Below are 17500 nucleotides of genomic sequence, written 5' to 3' on the forward strand. Positions count from 1 at the left end.
TACGGTACGCTGACACGTCATGACAACAATTGTGTGCCTGTCGTAAGGGCGTGTGTGTGCATGCGTACTTATCGATGAAGCAATGGCTTCCTCTGTGTGGAGCAACATCTCCTTTCGTTACTGAGTGTACTTTTCCAAAGAAGATGACAAATGTTCTGCCGAACCAGAATGGAACAAACGCTTGCAAAGAACTGCAAAAATAGAAGAGCGCAACTAATTTCCCATAAATAACCTTTGACACAATACATGGTTAGGCATTAGCATCCTTACATATTCTATGAAATCATTATTTAAATGATAAATAATGTTATTTTTTATGCTAACTTCAGTAGAATGCTGTTTGATGGCGCTATGTTTCAGTGGAAAAAGGCGTGCTGCAGGTATGAATCCTGCAGAGGATGCCGTCTCACATGATAATTCACTCAACATTTTCCAGCCGGTAGAAGCTTTCTCAAGATGCAATGTTTTCCAAGTCCCATACTGTCCCATACGGTAGGGGTCACCAACCTGCCCATTGCGACTGAGAGAGTGACCGAGCGCAGCAATGTGCCCGCTCACACAACAGTAGTTTAAAAAAATCGCTTTGCTAAATAGCCTTTGCTAAAGGCTAGCCTTTGCTAAAGGCTAGCCTTTGCCAAATCAAATATAACTCCATAGATGTGCACCTCCACAAACGTTGCTCGTTAGGACTGACTGTTGTAAAGCAGCCCCCCTCCCCCCTCAAACGCCATCGCTCGCCCATCAAACAGCGCCACTAACAAGCCAAAAAAGTAAGGGTGCCCAAAGTGCGGAGCAGGGGCCATCTGCAGACCATGGCTCATATGTCTCCAGGCTACAGAAGGCAACAAGCAGTCAACACTATATTAACATAAATTATATTATGATATTATGATATATGAATCATTAATGGTAATGCTTTTATTTCATTTGAACATGCATCAGATTCCAATTGAGTGCATCCCATAATCAGTTCCCACTTCCACATGTCCAAAAGGAGTAGGAAGAAGCAAAGCTTATTAAATCCTACCCCTCCATCTGGTACTTTTACAATCACTAACTCTTACATTTGTTCACTTCCTGCTTTCCTAATATAGTTTAAAGTTTTTTTTAATTGTTATTTACGATGATTGTTATTAAATGTACTAGAAGTAGATATTACATTTGAACTTGTGTTCACCTCACTCCAAGTTTTGACGCCGGTTTGACTGCGAGTCAGTGAGTGCTTCTGTAACTAAACAAACTTTGGCATCTCACAGCACACAACTGTGGTGCGTTCAAGGACAGTCAAACATAGTGCGACGTCTCAAATTTTGACAGAAATATCAGTGAAACATAAAGATATAATGACAATGACAAACTACAAGTGCTTAGAAACGCAGCTAGTGGAAATATGGCAACCAAAACATGAAAAAACGTTTCTCTGCAAAATATACACACTAATATATACATTACTGCTAACTATACAGGATCTTTTGAAACACAATACTCAAGTTCCATACAGGCTGAATAAGTTTGGTAATAACATTGACCACACAACACTTTTTAATTCATGTGTGTGTGAAAACTTACCTTGTCTTGTGTTGCCTTCACTGCCGCCTTGTTGTCTCCTGGTGTTGCTTTGGCTGTGATGCTAATGGAAGTCATAGGACTTCCACTGAGGCCAGTCAAGGCTGCCTGTTGTGTCTTCATCCAGCAAGGTCATTGGAGACCGAGGGACACGAACAATGGCGGTCAAGCCTGCCCCCTGCTGGACGGTATTAGCAAGTACATCACGTGTTTACACTTCTACAACTTCCCATGTTGACTGAAAAGGAGTATTATTTAATAATAATTTAATATTTAATCCACTTCTAGCTCTTCTTTATTTCGCAAAAAAATAGTTTGATCGCTTCCTGTGTTTCACATGTAACAGCTTACCAAATATTTCCTATATTTTTTAAACAATTGCGCTATCATTATTGACCACAGGGTGGCGTAATCAACTATTGAAAATCGCTACCACCGAAGAAGAAGCAGGACGTTGACGTCACAAACACGGCTTCTTCTGGAACGAAGACGTATTTTATTACATTAAACGTAGATTAGTGTTTTTAAACTAATGCGACTTTAATATCAGACCACAGAGTACTATTGAAGTTTGATGCTGCCAATTTAGAAGCGAAGAAGAAGACGTTGGTCGTATCAGGTAGGATTTTTGACAACAAAGACAGTTTTATTTGGCCTTCATACAAATGTAGTATTACTATTGTAAATGTATCAGGACTCGAACAATCGAGCACGCAGCTTGTTGAGGCTTCCTTTGCCTGAATAAGACATCCATTATTGGACAAAAAGTAAGAAACTAGTTGACGTCGAAGGGGCGGGGCTACCAGCAGCCACAACATCGCCATGACTGAACATGTTTGGGAAGAAGCAGTTTGGCTGATATTCAAATGTTTCTTTCAGGTCATCTGTCGTCATGACTACCAAGAATGGACTTATAACAGATTCATTTAAGGTCGTGAAGAAAGCAAGAAAAGTGACAAAAAAGGATCCAATTGCTCCTTCGGTGCAGAGTTGGTATCATTTTCCTGTACAAGTTGACTTTGTTGGGATTAATGTCAAAATGGATGTGTTATTTGGTGGCTTGGATGATTGGATGCAGCTATTTTTGTTTATGTTGATATGAGTCGGCTTATCCAAGGGCCATCAACTTTAATCTGACCAGTTACTTCATGCACGGCGGTCAAGTGGTTAGTGCACAGGCCTCACAGCTAGGAGACCAGAGTTCAATTCCACCCTCGGCCATCTCTGTGTGGAGTTTGCATGTTCTCCCCGTGCATGCGTGGGTTTTCTCCGGGTACTCCGGTTTCCTCCCACATTCCAAAAACATGCTAGGTTAATTAGCCACTCCAAATTGTCCATAGGTATGAATGTGAGTGTGAATGGTTGTTTGTCTATATGTGCCCTGGGATTGGCTGGCCACCAGTCCAGGGTGTACCCCGCCTCTCGCCCGAAGACAGCTGGGATAGGCTCCAGCATCCCCCACGACCCTCGTGAGGAAAAGCGGTAGAACATGAATGAATAAATGAATGTTTATTTCTACATATAGTCTATGTTATTAGATGTTGCAGGTAGAGATGTTACAGTTATGATCAGGTAGTATGTCATATAGCCATCCTGATCTTGTTGTGATGGAATTTTCTCTGAATGATTTTATCGACCAGATGCTGAAACCGCTACGTGTCATCATGACGATGAAGAGAAACTGAGACAGTTTGACCTGGAGTGGAGATGGGGCCCCTGTACAGGTAACAGTACACATTCTTACTGTGGAATGCTTGTCAGACATGTAGACAAACAACTATTCCTAATTGAGAGTCTCCAATTAACCTAACATGCATGTTTTGGGATGTGGGAGAAAGCCAGAGTACCCAGAGAAAAGCCACGCTTGCACAAGGAGAACATAGATGCCCCAGTGTAGATTGATCTCTCCAGGACTCCAGCTATTTTTCTACATGACCTATCAAAAAAAGAGGGAATGATCACATCAGCAAAATACAGAACTGGAATATCTTCACTGAATGGATGATTTCATGATCTGGCATTTTTCCTGCTGCAGGGATCAGCAGGCTTCAGAGATGGGAGAGGGCAAAGCTTCACGGTTTGGATCCCCCTGAAGAGATCCGGGACTTGTTGCTGCAAAAACAAACTGATCAGGAGTACAACCTGAGGTGACATGCACTGAACACATACATACAATATGCAATTGATCACATTTATCAGTCTGATCAATGACCTTATAAACAAGATGACTGGAACAAACACATTTGCAGAGGAGCATGATGATGATTTGTTTTCATCAGCATTTTCATCTGTCTTAACGAGTTAGACCTCTCTTCTCACAGCTCCTGATTGCACTATTGTGTTTGTTTTTCAGCTTATGGAGTCAATACCCTTTGTGATGATGAATGAAGAAGAAAACTCCAGCATCAAGGATTATACCAATTTTTTTTTTTTTTACCAATAATACTGGGTGTCCCTAAAGGCTGGGCAAATGATCTACAGATCTTGTGCCCAAAAAAATAGCAATGAATTAATTAATTAACTAATAAATAACAAATAAATAATGCACTCAATTTATACATTATTTAAACATAACTCAAATTAAAAACACATTTAAATAAAATATAGTAAAAAAAATTATATCTGTGTGTGTAACTGCATAATATATGCATTTATGCCCATGTGCCTAGACCTCAGGGACACCCAGTTACATACACTACTGGCCACAACATTAGGTACACATGCACATCTAATGATAGTTTGTTGGTCTAACATAGGTCTTATTTCAGCAACAAAATTATTATTGCATTTGTACTTTGCAATGGCATTATTTTTGGTAAAATGTTAATATACAGCAACTGTATAATGTAGTTGTAGTTTCCTGTGGTGTATAACTTTTATTGTTGTATTTTCTGATTGTGATCTTAAAGTGATTTAAGTTGAAAATGTTAATGTAGTACATTAAACTGATTTCATAATGGCTAAATCCATTCAGATGTATTTCTTCAGTCATTCATGCTCAACTCAGGAGCAAACGTGTTGTCACACGTAATTTTACTGACATGCTTGTTTGCTTCTTTTATTTTGAAGGCTTGCTTTACTAGCTACAGGACGTTGCCCGAGCGGACCGGAAGACAGAACCTGACTGAACCAGAGATCATAAAAGTGAAAATATGGGAAACTATTAAAACGAGAAGGTGCCTGGAAAGAAGGGGAAATGCAGTAATTTACTGTGAAAAACGAGAGGATCGATGATGTATGTATGTATATGCAGTACTGTATATAATGTCATGTAATTTGGGAGGGGTAGCATATGTTCTGTGAAACAAAGAAGCAGCTGTCCAATCAGAGCTTCTATATTATGGCACGTGTTCGCTGACGTCAAATTTTTGGGCGACTGACAAAGATGTCTTCCTCTTCTGAAGCTGTTCGCCGCATATAACGTGTTGAAATGAGGAACAACCATACCAGCACGGCGGTTGACGCTCGTCTCATTTGAACGATAAAGGAGAGCCATGTGACTTGTGAATCCTCACAGCGTCCACCTCGTCATCAAAGATAAAAAGCTAGCAAGCACCAAGGCTACGGTGACAGGTGACTAGCAGCATCCATGTCTCCATCTGAACAACGGAAAGGTTAGCCGCCTGCTGCACACGCCCTCAACCAGAAGGAGTTAATGATGTAAATGGATACTCTGGAAGACTGCCACAAGTGGGATTAAACGCACCATCCAGCCATTGTGAAAACAGGTGAGGTTAATCTGAGCCGACTGCTAAAGCTAATCTGCTAAATAGGAAGGAGCAGCCATTGTTCGTACACTACAGGACTCATTATTATTATTATTACGATGATCTTATTGCATGAAATACCTTATAGTCTATATAATCTATATATGTCATCCACTCTTTGGTTTGCTTTTTATTGTCGCGATTGTGGAACATAACATACCCGTAGCCGTAGCCCCATTCAAATGTGCATTGACATTTTTTATATATCTTATTTCATATTAATGCACACATCTTAATTCATATATCTGACATTTTAAAATGCGTTTATATTGTGCATGCCACATCCGCACACCGCTTCATTAACTGGATGCAGTTAACAAATATTCAATGTCTGGTTGTATATATTGCACCAAATGGTTAGCTTTTTTAAGATTCCGAATACAAAATTTGACAGAACACATGTTTCAAAACAAACAAACAATTCTGCAAATGCAAGAAACGCACACAAACCCCCCAAAACACTTGCATGACAGAAATACTGCAAATGTTGTCACTGTATAATTTTTCCAATTGGCTAAGACTCAAATCAGTGTTGGCGTGTTTGTGTCATAAGAAATGTGCGACATTATCTCAATCGTCAAGGATAAAGATATCCTTGAACACGTTAAAGTGTCTGCTCATATGAAAATTGTAATAACTTGCATCTTTATTATTGTTTCATTTTGTATTTAATCCTTTTATTACTGATTTACATGTCCTTCATGTGTTTGAGTGACTTAGGTGTGAATTTGGGTATAATTTACCTTCTGTATACTGAGGGTCATTAAGACATGAGTTGCCGGACAAAAATGGTCCCTGGGCCGCACTGTGGACACCCATGATATATTCCAGTACAGGTGTGTTGCTTTGAATTGTTCACTCACTGTTTCTAACTTTGGCATTTGTCTTACTTTTAGGTGCGGTAATCCTGACCACCCCTCAGGCTACAATTTTTTTGTTGTTGTTGATGCACGATTCAACGAATGAATTTGATCTGTAGACTTTCAACCTCACGTTTCAACTGGAAACACGACAGAATCCAATACATCTGATCATGTTGTTGGGGAAAGAATATCCAATATAAGCTCAGCCTTCAAGATTCCTATGATGCAAAGCTAAAATTGTTGCTGTATTTTTCTCCAGCCCAATGGTAGCTCTTGGGGGGTCCATGCTTGGCTAGTCACTAACAGCAGAAGAATTTCATCAATGGAGAAACTGTCTTCATTGAAGATGGCATATTTTTGCTGTTGAGTGTTGTCCCTTCATTCCGCCTCGGATTCAAAGTTGTTGCTTCTGAAAATGTAACTGACATGGATACCAGTGGATTTTATTCTGGATTTGACCCCCGTCGTTTTTTCAAGTCCAACACCAGCAGTTGGGTTTTGTCCCTCACACACCCCAAGCAGCTTGGTAGATGTTAGCGATGCCCACACGCAGGAAAACCAAGTTCCCCCAGTGGCACATTTACAGACTGCTGGGGCTAATATGAATGTTGGATGAAAAGCAAGTTCCCTTTTTTTAATTGCAGCTCATTATGTTCTCGTGCAGCAACCATAGTTGTGTACACCTCCGTACTCTCTGGTAAATATGGAAAAAGCACATTTTTTTAATTTAAGGTTTGACTTCTAAGCAAGAGCAATTCACAAGGGACGGAAAAAGTGTTGATCCAGGACAATTCACTTTGTTCTTATTAAAACTGGTTTTCTACTCTTGTGCTTTTATCCTGACTCCCTTTTTAATTCAAAGGGGAGTGATATTATGTATGGTTTACATAACAGACTAAACTGCTTTTTATATCATTTGATCTTAAAAGTCAAGCTTTTTCACTGTATTTGCAGAAAATTCCAGTTTGGTCTGTTTGCTTTTTTGGGGGGAGAACTTAATTTTCGGAAGTTTCCAGCCCTCTTTGAATATCGTCTGTAATGTCCCGTGTTAAGTCAGTCTGCTTTTTGACAGAAACAAATATTTCAAACCTGGAAAAACTTTTTTTACAATGGCTCAGGATCTCCGTGAGGATTTTTGCAAAGGACAAAAGCGCAACCGATCCATCATTTTAGTCCCGATATCAGAATCCCACGTAGAACACCAGTAGGGACATTGAACTCAGAATGGCGACTCCCTCGGCATCGCAGCAAAGCTGAGGCCCGAGTGAAACGGCGCGCACACAGGAAGTGATGCCAGGTGGTAGTATTAAGAATGAAGGGCGGGGTCCATCCTCCTCTCCCCTGCCCCATGCTGTGGTCCTGTCCTCCAGACCCTTGCGACCCTCGCGCTACATCCCCGTGTCGGCCGCCACTTTCTTCCTGGTTGGCTCAACTACGCTCTTTTTCTGCTTCACGTAAGTGCTGTACACTGTACATGCATGTATACTGTATACTGTATACTGTATACTGTATACCGTATACTGTATACCGTATACTGGCACTCAACCAGGACATGATGACGTGTATCCAAGCAATATTGAAATATTGTCACGTTTATGTGCGTCCATTCATTTTCTTCCCGGTGGTGTCCTTTTTGTCTGTTGTGCAGTTGTCCTTGGCTCTCGGAGCGTTTCTCTGCCGCCGTACCCATTTACAATGGCATCATCTTCCTGTTTGTCTTGGCGAACTTCTGTATGGCCACATTCATGGACCCAGGCATCTTTCCAAGAGGTAGGTGGATCTCCAAAACAAAATTTATAGTGCAAATTTCTAGTACTCGACATGCAATTTGACTGGTGAATACGCCTGTATGCTCTCCTTTCTGCTACATTTTCCTGGTTTCAATTTCAAGTTCGGTCTGTATTATTAGTTTTCGCTAGTATTTCAAATGGGGGGGGGGTGTTTTACAGGAAATAATTGTGCTGTGTTAAAGGGATACATTTTTTGACATTAAATTGTCCCCATCATCAGTGTAGTACAGGGGTGCTCACACTTTTTCAGCATGCGAGCTACTTTTAAAATGACCGAGTCAAAATGATCTACCCACTACAAAAATGCAAAACATCTATTTATTTTCAAATGTATTGAGGATTATTTGTACGTACAATGTATGTTGATGTACCTTACATAACCAAATGAGCCAATATTGCAAAACACACATAATTAACTATTAACATTTTTTGTAATTACCTGAGTTTACTTTGATGACTTGCACTGAATTGAACCAGCCAGGGATGCATAGTCCGGACAGTAGCTGCTGATAGCCAGCCTCAAGCACACTTCCAAATGTTTATCAGTCATGGATAATATCCCTATCACAATATCCGTATAATATTCCATATCCGTATGGAAGTGATATGTTTTTTGCCTTTTTACTTGGTCCAGTTTTTGCCTTTTTACTTGGTCCAGTTTTTGCCTTTTTACTTGGTCCAGCTCCTTCACTCATTTTAGTGACCATAAACTTTAGCGAGGGCTTAAAATCTCGCAATTCGCATTAGCTTAGCACTTTGCATCGTTGTTTACGCATGAGCGGTGACCTAAAGGTCAAAATTCAGTTGTCATCTGATTGGTTGTCCTGTATGTCAATCAAGTAACGGGGATGGATGATAGGCTGACATCGTAAGTTCTGCTGCACTTAGAGACGTTGTTTGATTTGATTGGTCGCCCGAAGGGCAACATTCAGTTGTCATCTGAATGGCTGCCCTGTATGTCAATCAAGTGACGGCATTGATGCTGGGATGATATTTTTTTAATGTCACGCCGCGATCGACCAGCGATCGACCAGTACCACCTCCGCGATCGACCGGTAGCTCGCGATCGACTTAATGAGCACCCCTGGTGTAGTACATCAACAGGGACACGTTTGGCTTCTCAAAACAATATGCGTTCAAAAGAGTAATACATTTGTATCATAAAAATACCTCCTCCAAAACAATCAGACCTCACAAATCGTTTACGTTATATTTGTCTCGTGCACACTGCCTGACAATTGTTGTGTATTTGATGAAGACGCTTGCATGTTATTCTCCTGTGGAACACACACGTAGAAGAAGAAGATGCAAGTCTATTCCTCACATACACAAGAATGGCCAGGCAACGTTGTGCAGGGATAAAAAAAACATAGTAATTGCAATGGTCTGAAGTTCAGGTACTAGAATTCCCCACACTTATTGTCTTTTCGGCATTCACCAGGTTATTGTTCAATTTTTAACGTCATCATTCAAGTCAGTCTTGAATGACAGAAAAAATGTCCCACCAACTTGATGGTGACAGAATATGTGCTAGAACATCATCTCTTGAACAGAGAGTAACGGGGGGGGTACCGCAAGGTTTGGTTTTGCTAGTTATGTTTTTGAGCTGGCGTCTTTGTGTGTCTGCAGCGGAGGAGGACGAGGACAAGGAGGACGACTTCCGCGCTCCTCTTTACAAAACGGTGCAGATCAGAGGGATCCAAGTCAGGATGAAATGGTGTTCAACTTGTCGCTTCTACCGGCCCCCACGGTGCTCCCACTGCTCCGTCTGTGACAACTGTGTGGAGGTGCGTTCGTGTTCATCGTTCATGTTCAAGCACACAATGCTTCAAATCACTTCCATGTCACATTTTTAGATCCTGTAGCCAACATAAAGGTCTACACAAAATGATGTACAAAATTAGACTGAAGAAGATTTGACTTCATCCGTCCATTTTCTTCTGCGTCATGGAGGCAGCAGTAGGGAAGCCCAGACTTCAGACTTCACTTGTAAACAAAACCCTGATGACCTCACACCCAACACGGAGGGTGCAATCCCACCTTTCCTGACTGAGAACCATGGTCTGGTATTTGGCACCAGAACTCTGATGGTCTCCAAGAAGGCTGGGTACTCTGAGTTGCCATCTCCGTTGTACACACAAATGACTGACTCAAAGGCGTAGGGAAGTGATGCTCTGGTTCAGCGGCCATGGAGTTTTGTTCTAGAACAAAAGTATGGTTTCAAGGCGAGACCACCACCACCAAAGCAAAACCATTTCATGGAAATCATACCGTAGTTTCATCACAGGAACGTCAACCCTCCGTGGTTTCTAAAGCTTCATCTCTTTGCTTGGCTTGGACAGGACTTCGACCACCATTGTCCCTGGGTCAACAACTGCATCGGCAGGAGGAACTACAGATACTTCTTCCTCTTCCTCCTTTCACTGACGGCCCACATCATGGCCGTGTTTGGCTTTGGGTTGCTCTTCCTCTTCTACCATCACCAGTACATCAGCCGCCTGCATGCCATTGTCACGTATCCTTGACTGGACGGAATTTGACTTCAATTTGGCCTGGAAACCAAATCATTTTGTCAGGAACACAAATCCCATTAAACAAATGTGCAGTTCTTTTAATTACCTTCCACTTTTCCCCAACGGATGTCAACACGTAGTCCTTAAAGCTACTATTCCCAGGCTGGCGGTAATGTGTGTTGCAGGCCTGTTCTTCATTCCAGTTGCTGGTCTCACTGGTTTCCACATTGTGCTGGTGGCGAGGGGCAGAACTACTAACGAGCAGGTAGGAACGCCTTAACCCACGAAAGGCCAGAGCCGTGTGAAGTGAAACGATGGTGGATGGAGCACAGATGACATTTGGGATGTTTTATTTCCCTACCATGTTTAATATCAATCAGTTGAAGAAATCCAGAAAGAAGAGTTACATTGCATTATTATATCATGTTATTAATACAATTAATGAGCTCTTATGGCAGAAAACAAGTGGTGGAATTGAGCTTGAGCGTTGATCTCTGCTCTCTTTTGTTTTCTTCAGGTCACAGGCAAGTTCAGAGGAGGAGTTAATCCGTTTACGGATGGCTGTTGGAGGAACGTCACTCATGTCCTCTGCAGTTCACAGGCGCCCAGGTACGCTTTGACCTTTGAACCACCTTGAAATTCTTACTTTGTCACTTCAAAGCAAGTTATCCATCAATCTCCTAGTAAAAAGATGGTAATCAAACACATGGGAAATTCATGAAGATTATATGGTTGTCCCTCGCAGTATCGAGGTTCCATTATCGCTCCCTCGCTGTATCACATTTATTTTGTGCCATTTTGGAACGACACAAAACATTACCTTACATTACATTACCTTAACACTGTATAAAGACCACCATGGCATGTCAGACATGGAGTGGGAATTAGTGCTCCTCCCATACTGTGTGGAAGTGGTACGTTTTTGGCTTAGGTTTTGGAGGAAATAAATTTGACGCTAACTGGTTAGCTTGCTAGCTAGCGACAGTCTTACATCCCTGAGTGGCAATGTGGTGTAAACCATGAATAATGAATAACAGTGTAAAGGCGTGTTATTTCATGTTTACGGGGCTCTAACCCTATTTAGAAAGGCATTATATGAACAGGTTTTCTATGCTTTTAACTACACAAATATTCCATTAATTAACCTTGGAAATTCATGTCATGCATTTGGGTCTGGAACCAGTTAAACGCTATAAACGAGGGACGACTGTATTCATATTTAGCCTAATTTCCTGTTTAGAATTATGATGGTAAAAATACATGAAAAAGTAAGGGCTTATATACGCTGTTAGTTTTTTCTCACACATCAGATGTGTACCTTTTCACATCGACCGTAAACATTGAAAGTTTCATTCCAAGATCAGGCTTCCTTGGAATTTCAAAACAAACCCTGTCAAAGATCAAGTGCCTTTTGTGTCCTTCAGATATTTGACCAGGAAGAAGTGCGTACCGAGTGTGTGTATCCAGCCTCCATTTCTACGCCCGCAGCTAACCGACGACCAGCTCACGGCTAAGATCCTGGACAACGGCCTTCGAGGGAATCTTCATCGGGTGAGATGATGGAAGTTAAACCGCCGTGGGTTGTTGTTGTACATCAGGGGTGCTCATTAAGTCGATCGCGAGCTACCGGTCGATCGCGGAGGTGGTACTGGTCGATCGCTGGTCGATCGCGGCGTGACATTAAAAAAATATCATCCCAGCATCAATGCCGTCACTTGATTGACATACAGGGCAGCCATTCAGATGACAACTGAATGTTGCCCTTCGGGCGACCAATCAAATCAAACAACGTCTCTAAGTGCAGCAGAACTTACGATGTCAGCCTATCATCCATCCCCGTTACTTGATTGACATACAGGACAACCAGTCAGATGACAACTGAATTTTGACCTTTAGGTCACCGCTCATGCGTAAACAACGATGCAAAGTGCTAAGCTAGTCGGCGAATTGCGAGATTTTAAGCCCTCGCTAAAGTTTATGGTCACTAAAATGAGTGAAGGAGCTGGACCAAGTAAAAAGGCAAAAACTGGACCAAGTAAAAAGGCAAAAACATATGACTTCCATACGGATATGGAATATTATACGGATATTATGATACGGATATTATCCATGACTGATAAACATTTGGAAGTGTGCTTGAGGCTGGCTATCAGCAGCTACTGTCCGGACTATGCATCCCTGGCTGGTTCAATTCAGTGCAAGTCATCAAAGTAAACTCAGGTAATTACAAAAAATGTTAATAGTTAATTATGTGTGTTTTGCAATATTGGCTCATTTGGTTATGTAAGGTACATCAACATACATTGTACGTACAAATAATCCTCAATACATTTGAAAATAAATAGATGTTTTGCATTTTTGTAGTGGGTAGATCATTTTGACTCGGTCATTTTAAAAGTAGCTCGCATGCTGAAAAAGTGTGAGCACCCCTGGTGTACATCGTCGTCTAATACTAGCAGGAGATGAACTATATTTGTGTGACCAAGGTGGTGATGATTATTAATAACTGGAGCCATCAATTATACAATATGGCCGCCCATGCTTCCCCCTTGTGTTTGCCCCCCTGGGTGGGTCAGCAGAAGGAAAATGGCGTATTTAAACCATTGTCTGCCAGTGTGGTCGTTAGCATGTTGATCATTAGCATGTTGATCATTAGCATGTTGATCATTAGCATGTTGTAATTATGTGTGTCAATGTTCCAGTCACAGTCCAGTCTGGATATGCAAGAAAGCCAGTCATGTGATGCTGACCCCCCTCCTCCAAAACCAGAGCTTCACTACCTTGGGGTCACCAGGCGGAACACACACGGTAATCATATTATTATTATTATTATTATTATTGAACATATTGCACAACGTAGGAGAAACACATGAGTGGGGATTTAACCGACATGGTTAGGACCGGTATTGGCGTCAATAATAATATTACCAGCTTTGATATGAAATAATATTCCAGCGTACATGTTTCGTTCTTCTGTTGTAGTCATCAGAGCTCTTGGTCCCATTTCTCTACAGATTACAATCTAGTCAACAAAGTACCTCCCACCCCCACCATGTACAAGTACAGACCTACCTACAGCCCCGGCAAGAACCACGCCCCCCTGACCCACGCTTATGCAAACCAGGTAACGTACACGTATGCTCGATGGCATCGCTACGTTCATACATTTTACTTTATTTCAATTATTTACATCTTTTTTTCTTAAAGTAAGCCAGTAGAACTGGAGGCAATTGGTCACGCTCCTGAGGACTTCCAGTTATTGAAGCAGTTGTAGCTTCTAAGGGCGGCCCAATCGGTTCTTAGGTTTAGGAGGCAGGGCCATGTAGGTTTGGAAAAACCTGTTCATGACTTCATGGTTTTGGTCATGGTAATGGTCATGGTAATGGTCATGGTAATGGTCATGGTAATGGTAATTGTCATGGTAATGGTAATGGTAATGGTAATGGTTTTATTTCATTTGAACATGCATCAGATTCCAATTGAGTGCATCCCATAATCAGTTCCCAGTTCCACATGTCCAAAAGGAGTAGGAAGAAGCAAAGCTTATTAAATCCTACCCCTCCATCTGGTACTTTTACAATCACTAACTCTTACATTTGTTCACTTCCTGCTTTCCTAATATGGTTTTTTTTTGTGGCAGATTTTTTTAATATTAGAGCCCTCTAGATGTGAGATAGCACCCCTATAGTTAGCTTTACACTATAATGATGTCTAAATGGACAACCCCAACGTTTTTCTGTGTTTACTTCCTGTATCCTCCAGCTAAGTCAAAGAGAGCGAGCTAGCAGTAGCAGGGATTCTTCCTCCTCAACCTCCTCGCTGGTCCAGGTCAGCCAGCAGCCCGGGTTCCGCTCCCAGCCCAGTCTGGACCGGGACAGTTCATCTGTCAGAGGGGGGGCGGACGGGGAGAGACAAGATGGCGGCGAGGGCGGCGTCCCAGGCTACTCTCTCGCTGGCCGTTCCTACCCGTCGTTTCCCGACCCCGCTGTCCTGTCAGGGGTGGCGTCCCAATCCTCCTGCTCCATGCACACCCCAGCAGGGGGCGCCCACATCTCCGAATCCACCACGGTGTCCAGCAGCTTCAAGAGCGTAGCCAATCACACGCCTCCGCCCCATCAGCCAGCCCCCAATGGGAGCCTGTCATGTGACAGCTTGATGGCTGGAGGGGAGGTTCCTTCAGCGGCGGGCGGGGGCGGCGGCGGGGGCGGCTACATCTCATCCTTCCTGACTTCCCAACACAGAGATGTTGACTCCCAGTCTCCCCAGCGCCATCACCCACTCCTCCACCGCTCAACCTCCTCCACCTGCTACTCCCCCCCTCCTGAGCGGGAACGCCAACCCGTGGAACCTCACCGGGGGGGCCACCCCCTGCCTGTCTGTCAAGCGCCTGCACCCCCGCCTCCTTCTGCCCCGCATCCACCCCACCATCACCATTCCCATCATCATCATCACCACCATCATCATCACCACCACTCCTCATCGACCGCCCACCCTCGCTTCATCGCCCCGCACCTGCCCCACCACGCCTACCCCCACCGCACCCGCTCCACGGACACCCCCTCCTCATCTTCCGCAAACTACCCCTGCCACTCCCCGCACCCCCCGCCCCTCGGGAAATCCTTGTCTTACTCCAGCGCCGCCGCCGCCGAGATGCAATATCGGCTCATCCGGAAGGCTTCCTCGGCAGCCGGAACGGAAGCGGGAAGCGGAGGAACGGCGGCAGCCAAGTGAGTACAAGTTTTACATCACGTCACCACTCTAATCCTCCTCGCACTGATGGCCGCTCCTCTCCTCTTCTCTTCTCTTCCTTCTCTTCCTTCTCTTCCTTCGCGTGGCAGATTTCCTGTGAGTTCCTTCTTCTTTTCCTTTTCTAAAAACTCTAATGACTGAGGAATTAACCACTGGGGCACATACATTTAGAGTAGTTACTGAGGAATTAACCACTGGGGCACATACATTTAGAGTAGTTACTGAGGAATTAACCACTGGGGCACATACATTTAGAGTAGTTACTGAGGAATTAACCACTGGGGCACATACATTTAGAGTAGTTACTGAGGAATTAACCACTGGGGCACATACATTTAGAGTAGTTACTGAGGAATTAACCACTGGGGCACATACATTTAGAGTAGTTACTGAGGAATTAACCACTGGGGCACATACATTTAGAGTAGTTACCGAGGAATTAACCCCTGGGGCACGTACATTTAGAGTAGTTACCGAGGAATTAACCCCTGGGGCACATACATTTAGAGTAGTTACCGATGAATTAACCACTGGGGCACATACATTTAGAGTAGTTACTGATGAATTAACCACTGGGGCACATACATTTAGAGTAGTTACTGAGGAATTAACCACTGGGGCACATACATTTAGAGTAGTTACTGAGGAATTGACCACTGGGGCACATAGTTACTGGTGAATTAATGAACTAATGACTAAGGCACATACATTTAGAGTAGTTACTGAGGAATGAAATAACGGCTAAGGCACATTTGGAATAGTAATTGAGTGTATTAGCGTTTATTTTCATACCCATATCATGCATGTGGTACAGTCCTATCGTCTGTGTCCTTTATAAACGGAAACCTGTTCCCGACCTTCCTCATACAGTTTTTAACATTATTCGAGCCCCCTGGCCAGGAAGTAACACCCCTATAGTCATTTTGATACGTTTAACTCCCTAAATCAGCAGCAAATCAGCTGATGTTTCCATTGTCTAAAATTAGGGTTGATGGAGACCAAATGGAAGTACGGACTTGAACCCGTGGCCGTCCTTCCTCCCCCAGTCAACGCATCTCCTGGTCAGCAATAAAAGCCCCACACCCACAAGCCTGTGTGACAAGTGGTCAGGGTGTCACCTACCACCTTTTGGACTTTTTGCAGCGCCATCTTCACGGTCTGGAAGGACATTTGTGCCACCAGTCTTTATCTTCTGGTTGACTGTTAAAATAAAAAGATGTACAGCATGGATTGAACGGCACCGGGGGTTTTTGCTATTTAGATCCAAAAAATCTTTACATTTTTTTGGACCAAGCGGGACCCACAACGTGTTTATGTGTTTGTGTATTTGAACGGGACGGTCAGGGAAGAATGCCGTTCCTGAAAAGTGGATATCCCGTAAGAACCCAGAACCCCATGTAGGCCGCGTGTGCATAAAGGAAAATGAGACATCCACTAAGATCAGTTGCATTGTGCTAGTTGATTCATAATGAGCGTTCATGGCAAGTGTTCTTATGGGTTATGAGTCATATCATTTATAGATGAACTGCGTTGTGATTCCGTTGTCTGGGAAAATGGCATCTGTGGTCGGAACCAAGTACATGAACAAAGAGGGAAGACTCAACCAAATGTTGATTGCCTTTTTTGGTGTTTATTCTTGGATGTGAATATTCTAAGTGTGTACATAATGTGATCTTTGAATGTGATATTTTTTTAATTCTGGTTTTGTTGATATTCATATGGTGCGACAGCATGTACATTCATTATTATGAACCACTATGGGCCCAGATGGACTATGAAGTTGGTTATTGGAACAAACCGTCAATTTAAGCCGGCCATAAATTGACTATGGAACCTAAAGTTCCATACAGAAAAATGTTATTAAACCCATGTACCCTTACAGCCCTTGGATCCAGTATACAAAGTAGATATCTCTAGAAAACACCTTGACTAATTCCAAAACAATCCATTCATTTTCTAACCCCATTCCCAAACCCAAATAATTAACCTTAATCCCTAACATGCATGATTTTGGAATGTGGAAGTACCCAGAGAAAACCCACACAGAAGCTCCATCTCTTGTGACTCTGACATGCTAACCACTGGTCCACTGTGCGGCTGTTTTGAAAATCCAAAAGTCAATTTTCTTTACCGTATTTAATGTGAATTTTTTTTTTTACACATGTATATTTTATTTATAATGGAGATTTTGCAACTGCTTAAAAATGTGCAGACATTAAAACAAAAGTTCCAATGTTATGAATGTGTTATTT

The 17500-nt window shown here is 42.6% G+C and overlaps 3 protein-coding genes across 5 annotated transcripts in view; 2 read left to right on the forward strand and 1 right to left on the reverse strand.

Annotated features, from left to right (window-relative positions):
* The window catches only part of LOC131126264 (nocturnin-like), an 8964-nt gene extending 7274 nt beyond the window's left edge, over window positions 1-1690 (reverse strand). The window contains exon 1 of the mRNA XM_058068620.1: window positions 1570-1690. The gene's annotated coding sequence lies outside the window, so the exon portion shown is untranslated. The remainder of the gene's footprint in view (window positions 1-1569) is intronic.
* Window positions 1691-2007: 317 nt separating this feature from the next.
* Window positions 2008-4539, forward strand: pold4 (DNA polymerase delta 4, accessory subunit). Of its 2 annotated transcripts, none has more exons than XM_058087148.1 (5): window positions 2008-2185; window positions 2446-2555; window positions 3207-3290; window positions 3602-3713; window positions 3920-4539. In XM_058087148.1, exons 2-5 carry the CDS (start codon window positions 2459-2461, stop codon window positions 3942-3944), a joined length of 318 nt encoding a protein of 105 aa, XP_057943131.1. In that variant the 5' UTR covers window positions 2008-2185; window positions 2446-2458; the 3' UTR covers window positions 3945-4539. The 2 variants fall into 2 exon arrangements, with proteins under 2 accessions (XP_057943131.1, XP_057943137.1); XM_058087154.1 differs by lacking the exon at window positions 2008-2185 and adding an exon at window positions 2190-2333.
* A 116-nt stretch (window positions 4540-4655) lies between these two features.
* On the forward strand, window positions 4656-17493 carry zdhhc5a (zinc finger DHHC-type palmitoyltransferase 5a). Of its 2 annotated transcripts, XM_058087127.1 has the most exons (13): window positions 4656-4801; window positions 4971-5294; window positions 6230-7650; window positions 7845-7966; window positions 9616-9773; window positions 10329-10501; window positions 10662-10764; window positions 11017-11108; window positions 11924-12050; window positions 13202-13307; window positions 13514-13623; window positions 14262-15226; window positions 16235-17492. In XM_058087127.1, the coding sequence occupies exons 3-13, from the start codon at window positions 7487-7489 to the stop codon at window positions 16266-16268; spliced, it is 2154 nt and encodes a 717-aa protein (XP_057943110.1). In that variant the 5' UTR covers window positions 4656-4801; window positions 4971-5294; window positions 6230-7486; the 3' UTR covers window positions 16269-17492. The 2 variants fall into 2 exon arrangements, with proteins under 2 accessions (XP_057943110.1, XP_057943118.1); XM_058087135.1 differs by lacking the exons at window positions 4656-4801; window positions 10329-10501; window positions 10662-10764 and having other exon boundaries at window positions 4834-5294; window positions 16235-17493.
* The last annotated feature ends 7 nt before the right edge of the window (window positions 17494-17500 follow it).

Source organism: Doryrhamphus excisus, chromosome 1, assembly GCF_030265055.1.
Source record: "Doryrhamphus excisus isolate RoL2022-K1 chromosome 1, RoL_Dexc_1.0, whole genome shotgun sequence".
Classification (NCBI taxonomy): Eukaryota; Metazoa; Chordata; class Actinopteri; order Syngnathiformes; family Syngnathidae; genus Doryrhamphus; species Doryrhamphus excisus.

Bases quoted from the DNA above. Each gene is read 5' to 3' on its own strand.
- pold4 (XM_058087148.1), top strand. From the start codon at position 2,459: ATGACTACCAAGAATGGACTTATAACAGATTCATTTAAGGTCGTGAAG. The intron at 2,556-3,206 runs GTTGGTATCATT...TTTATCGACCAG, and splicing joins AATTGCTCCTTCGGTGCAGA to ATGCTGAAACCGCTACGTGT. The intron at 3,291-3,601 runs GTAACAGTACAC...TTCCTGCTGCAG, and splicing joins GAGATGGGGCCCCTGTACAG to GGATCAGCAGGCTTCAGAGA.
- zdhhc5a (XM_058087127.1), top strand. From the start codon at position 7,487: ATGCCAGGTGGTAGTATTAAGAATGAAGGGCGGGGTCCATCCTCCTCT. The intron at 10,502-10,661 runs GTATCCTTGACT...TACTATTCCCAG, and splicing joins CGCCTGCATGCCATTGTCAC to GCTGGCGGTAATGTGTGTTG. The intron at 13,308-13,513 runs GTAATCATATTA...ATTTCTCTACAG, and splicing joins CACCAGGCGGAACACACACG to ATTACAATCTAGTCAACAAA.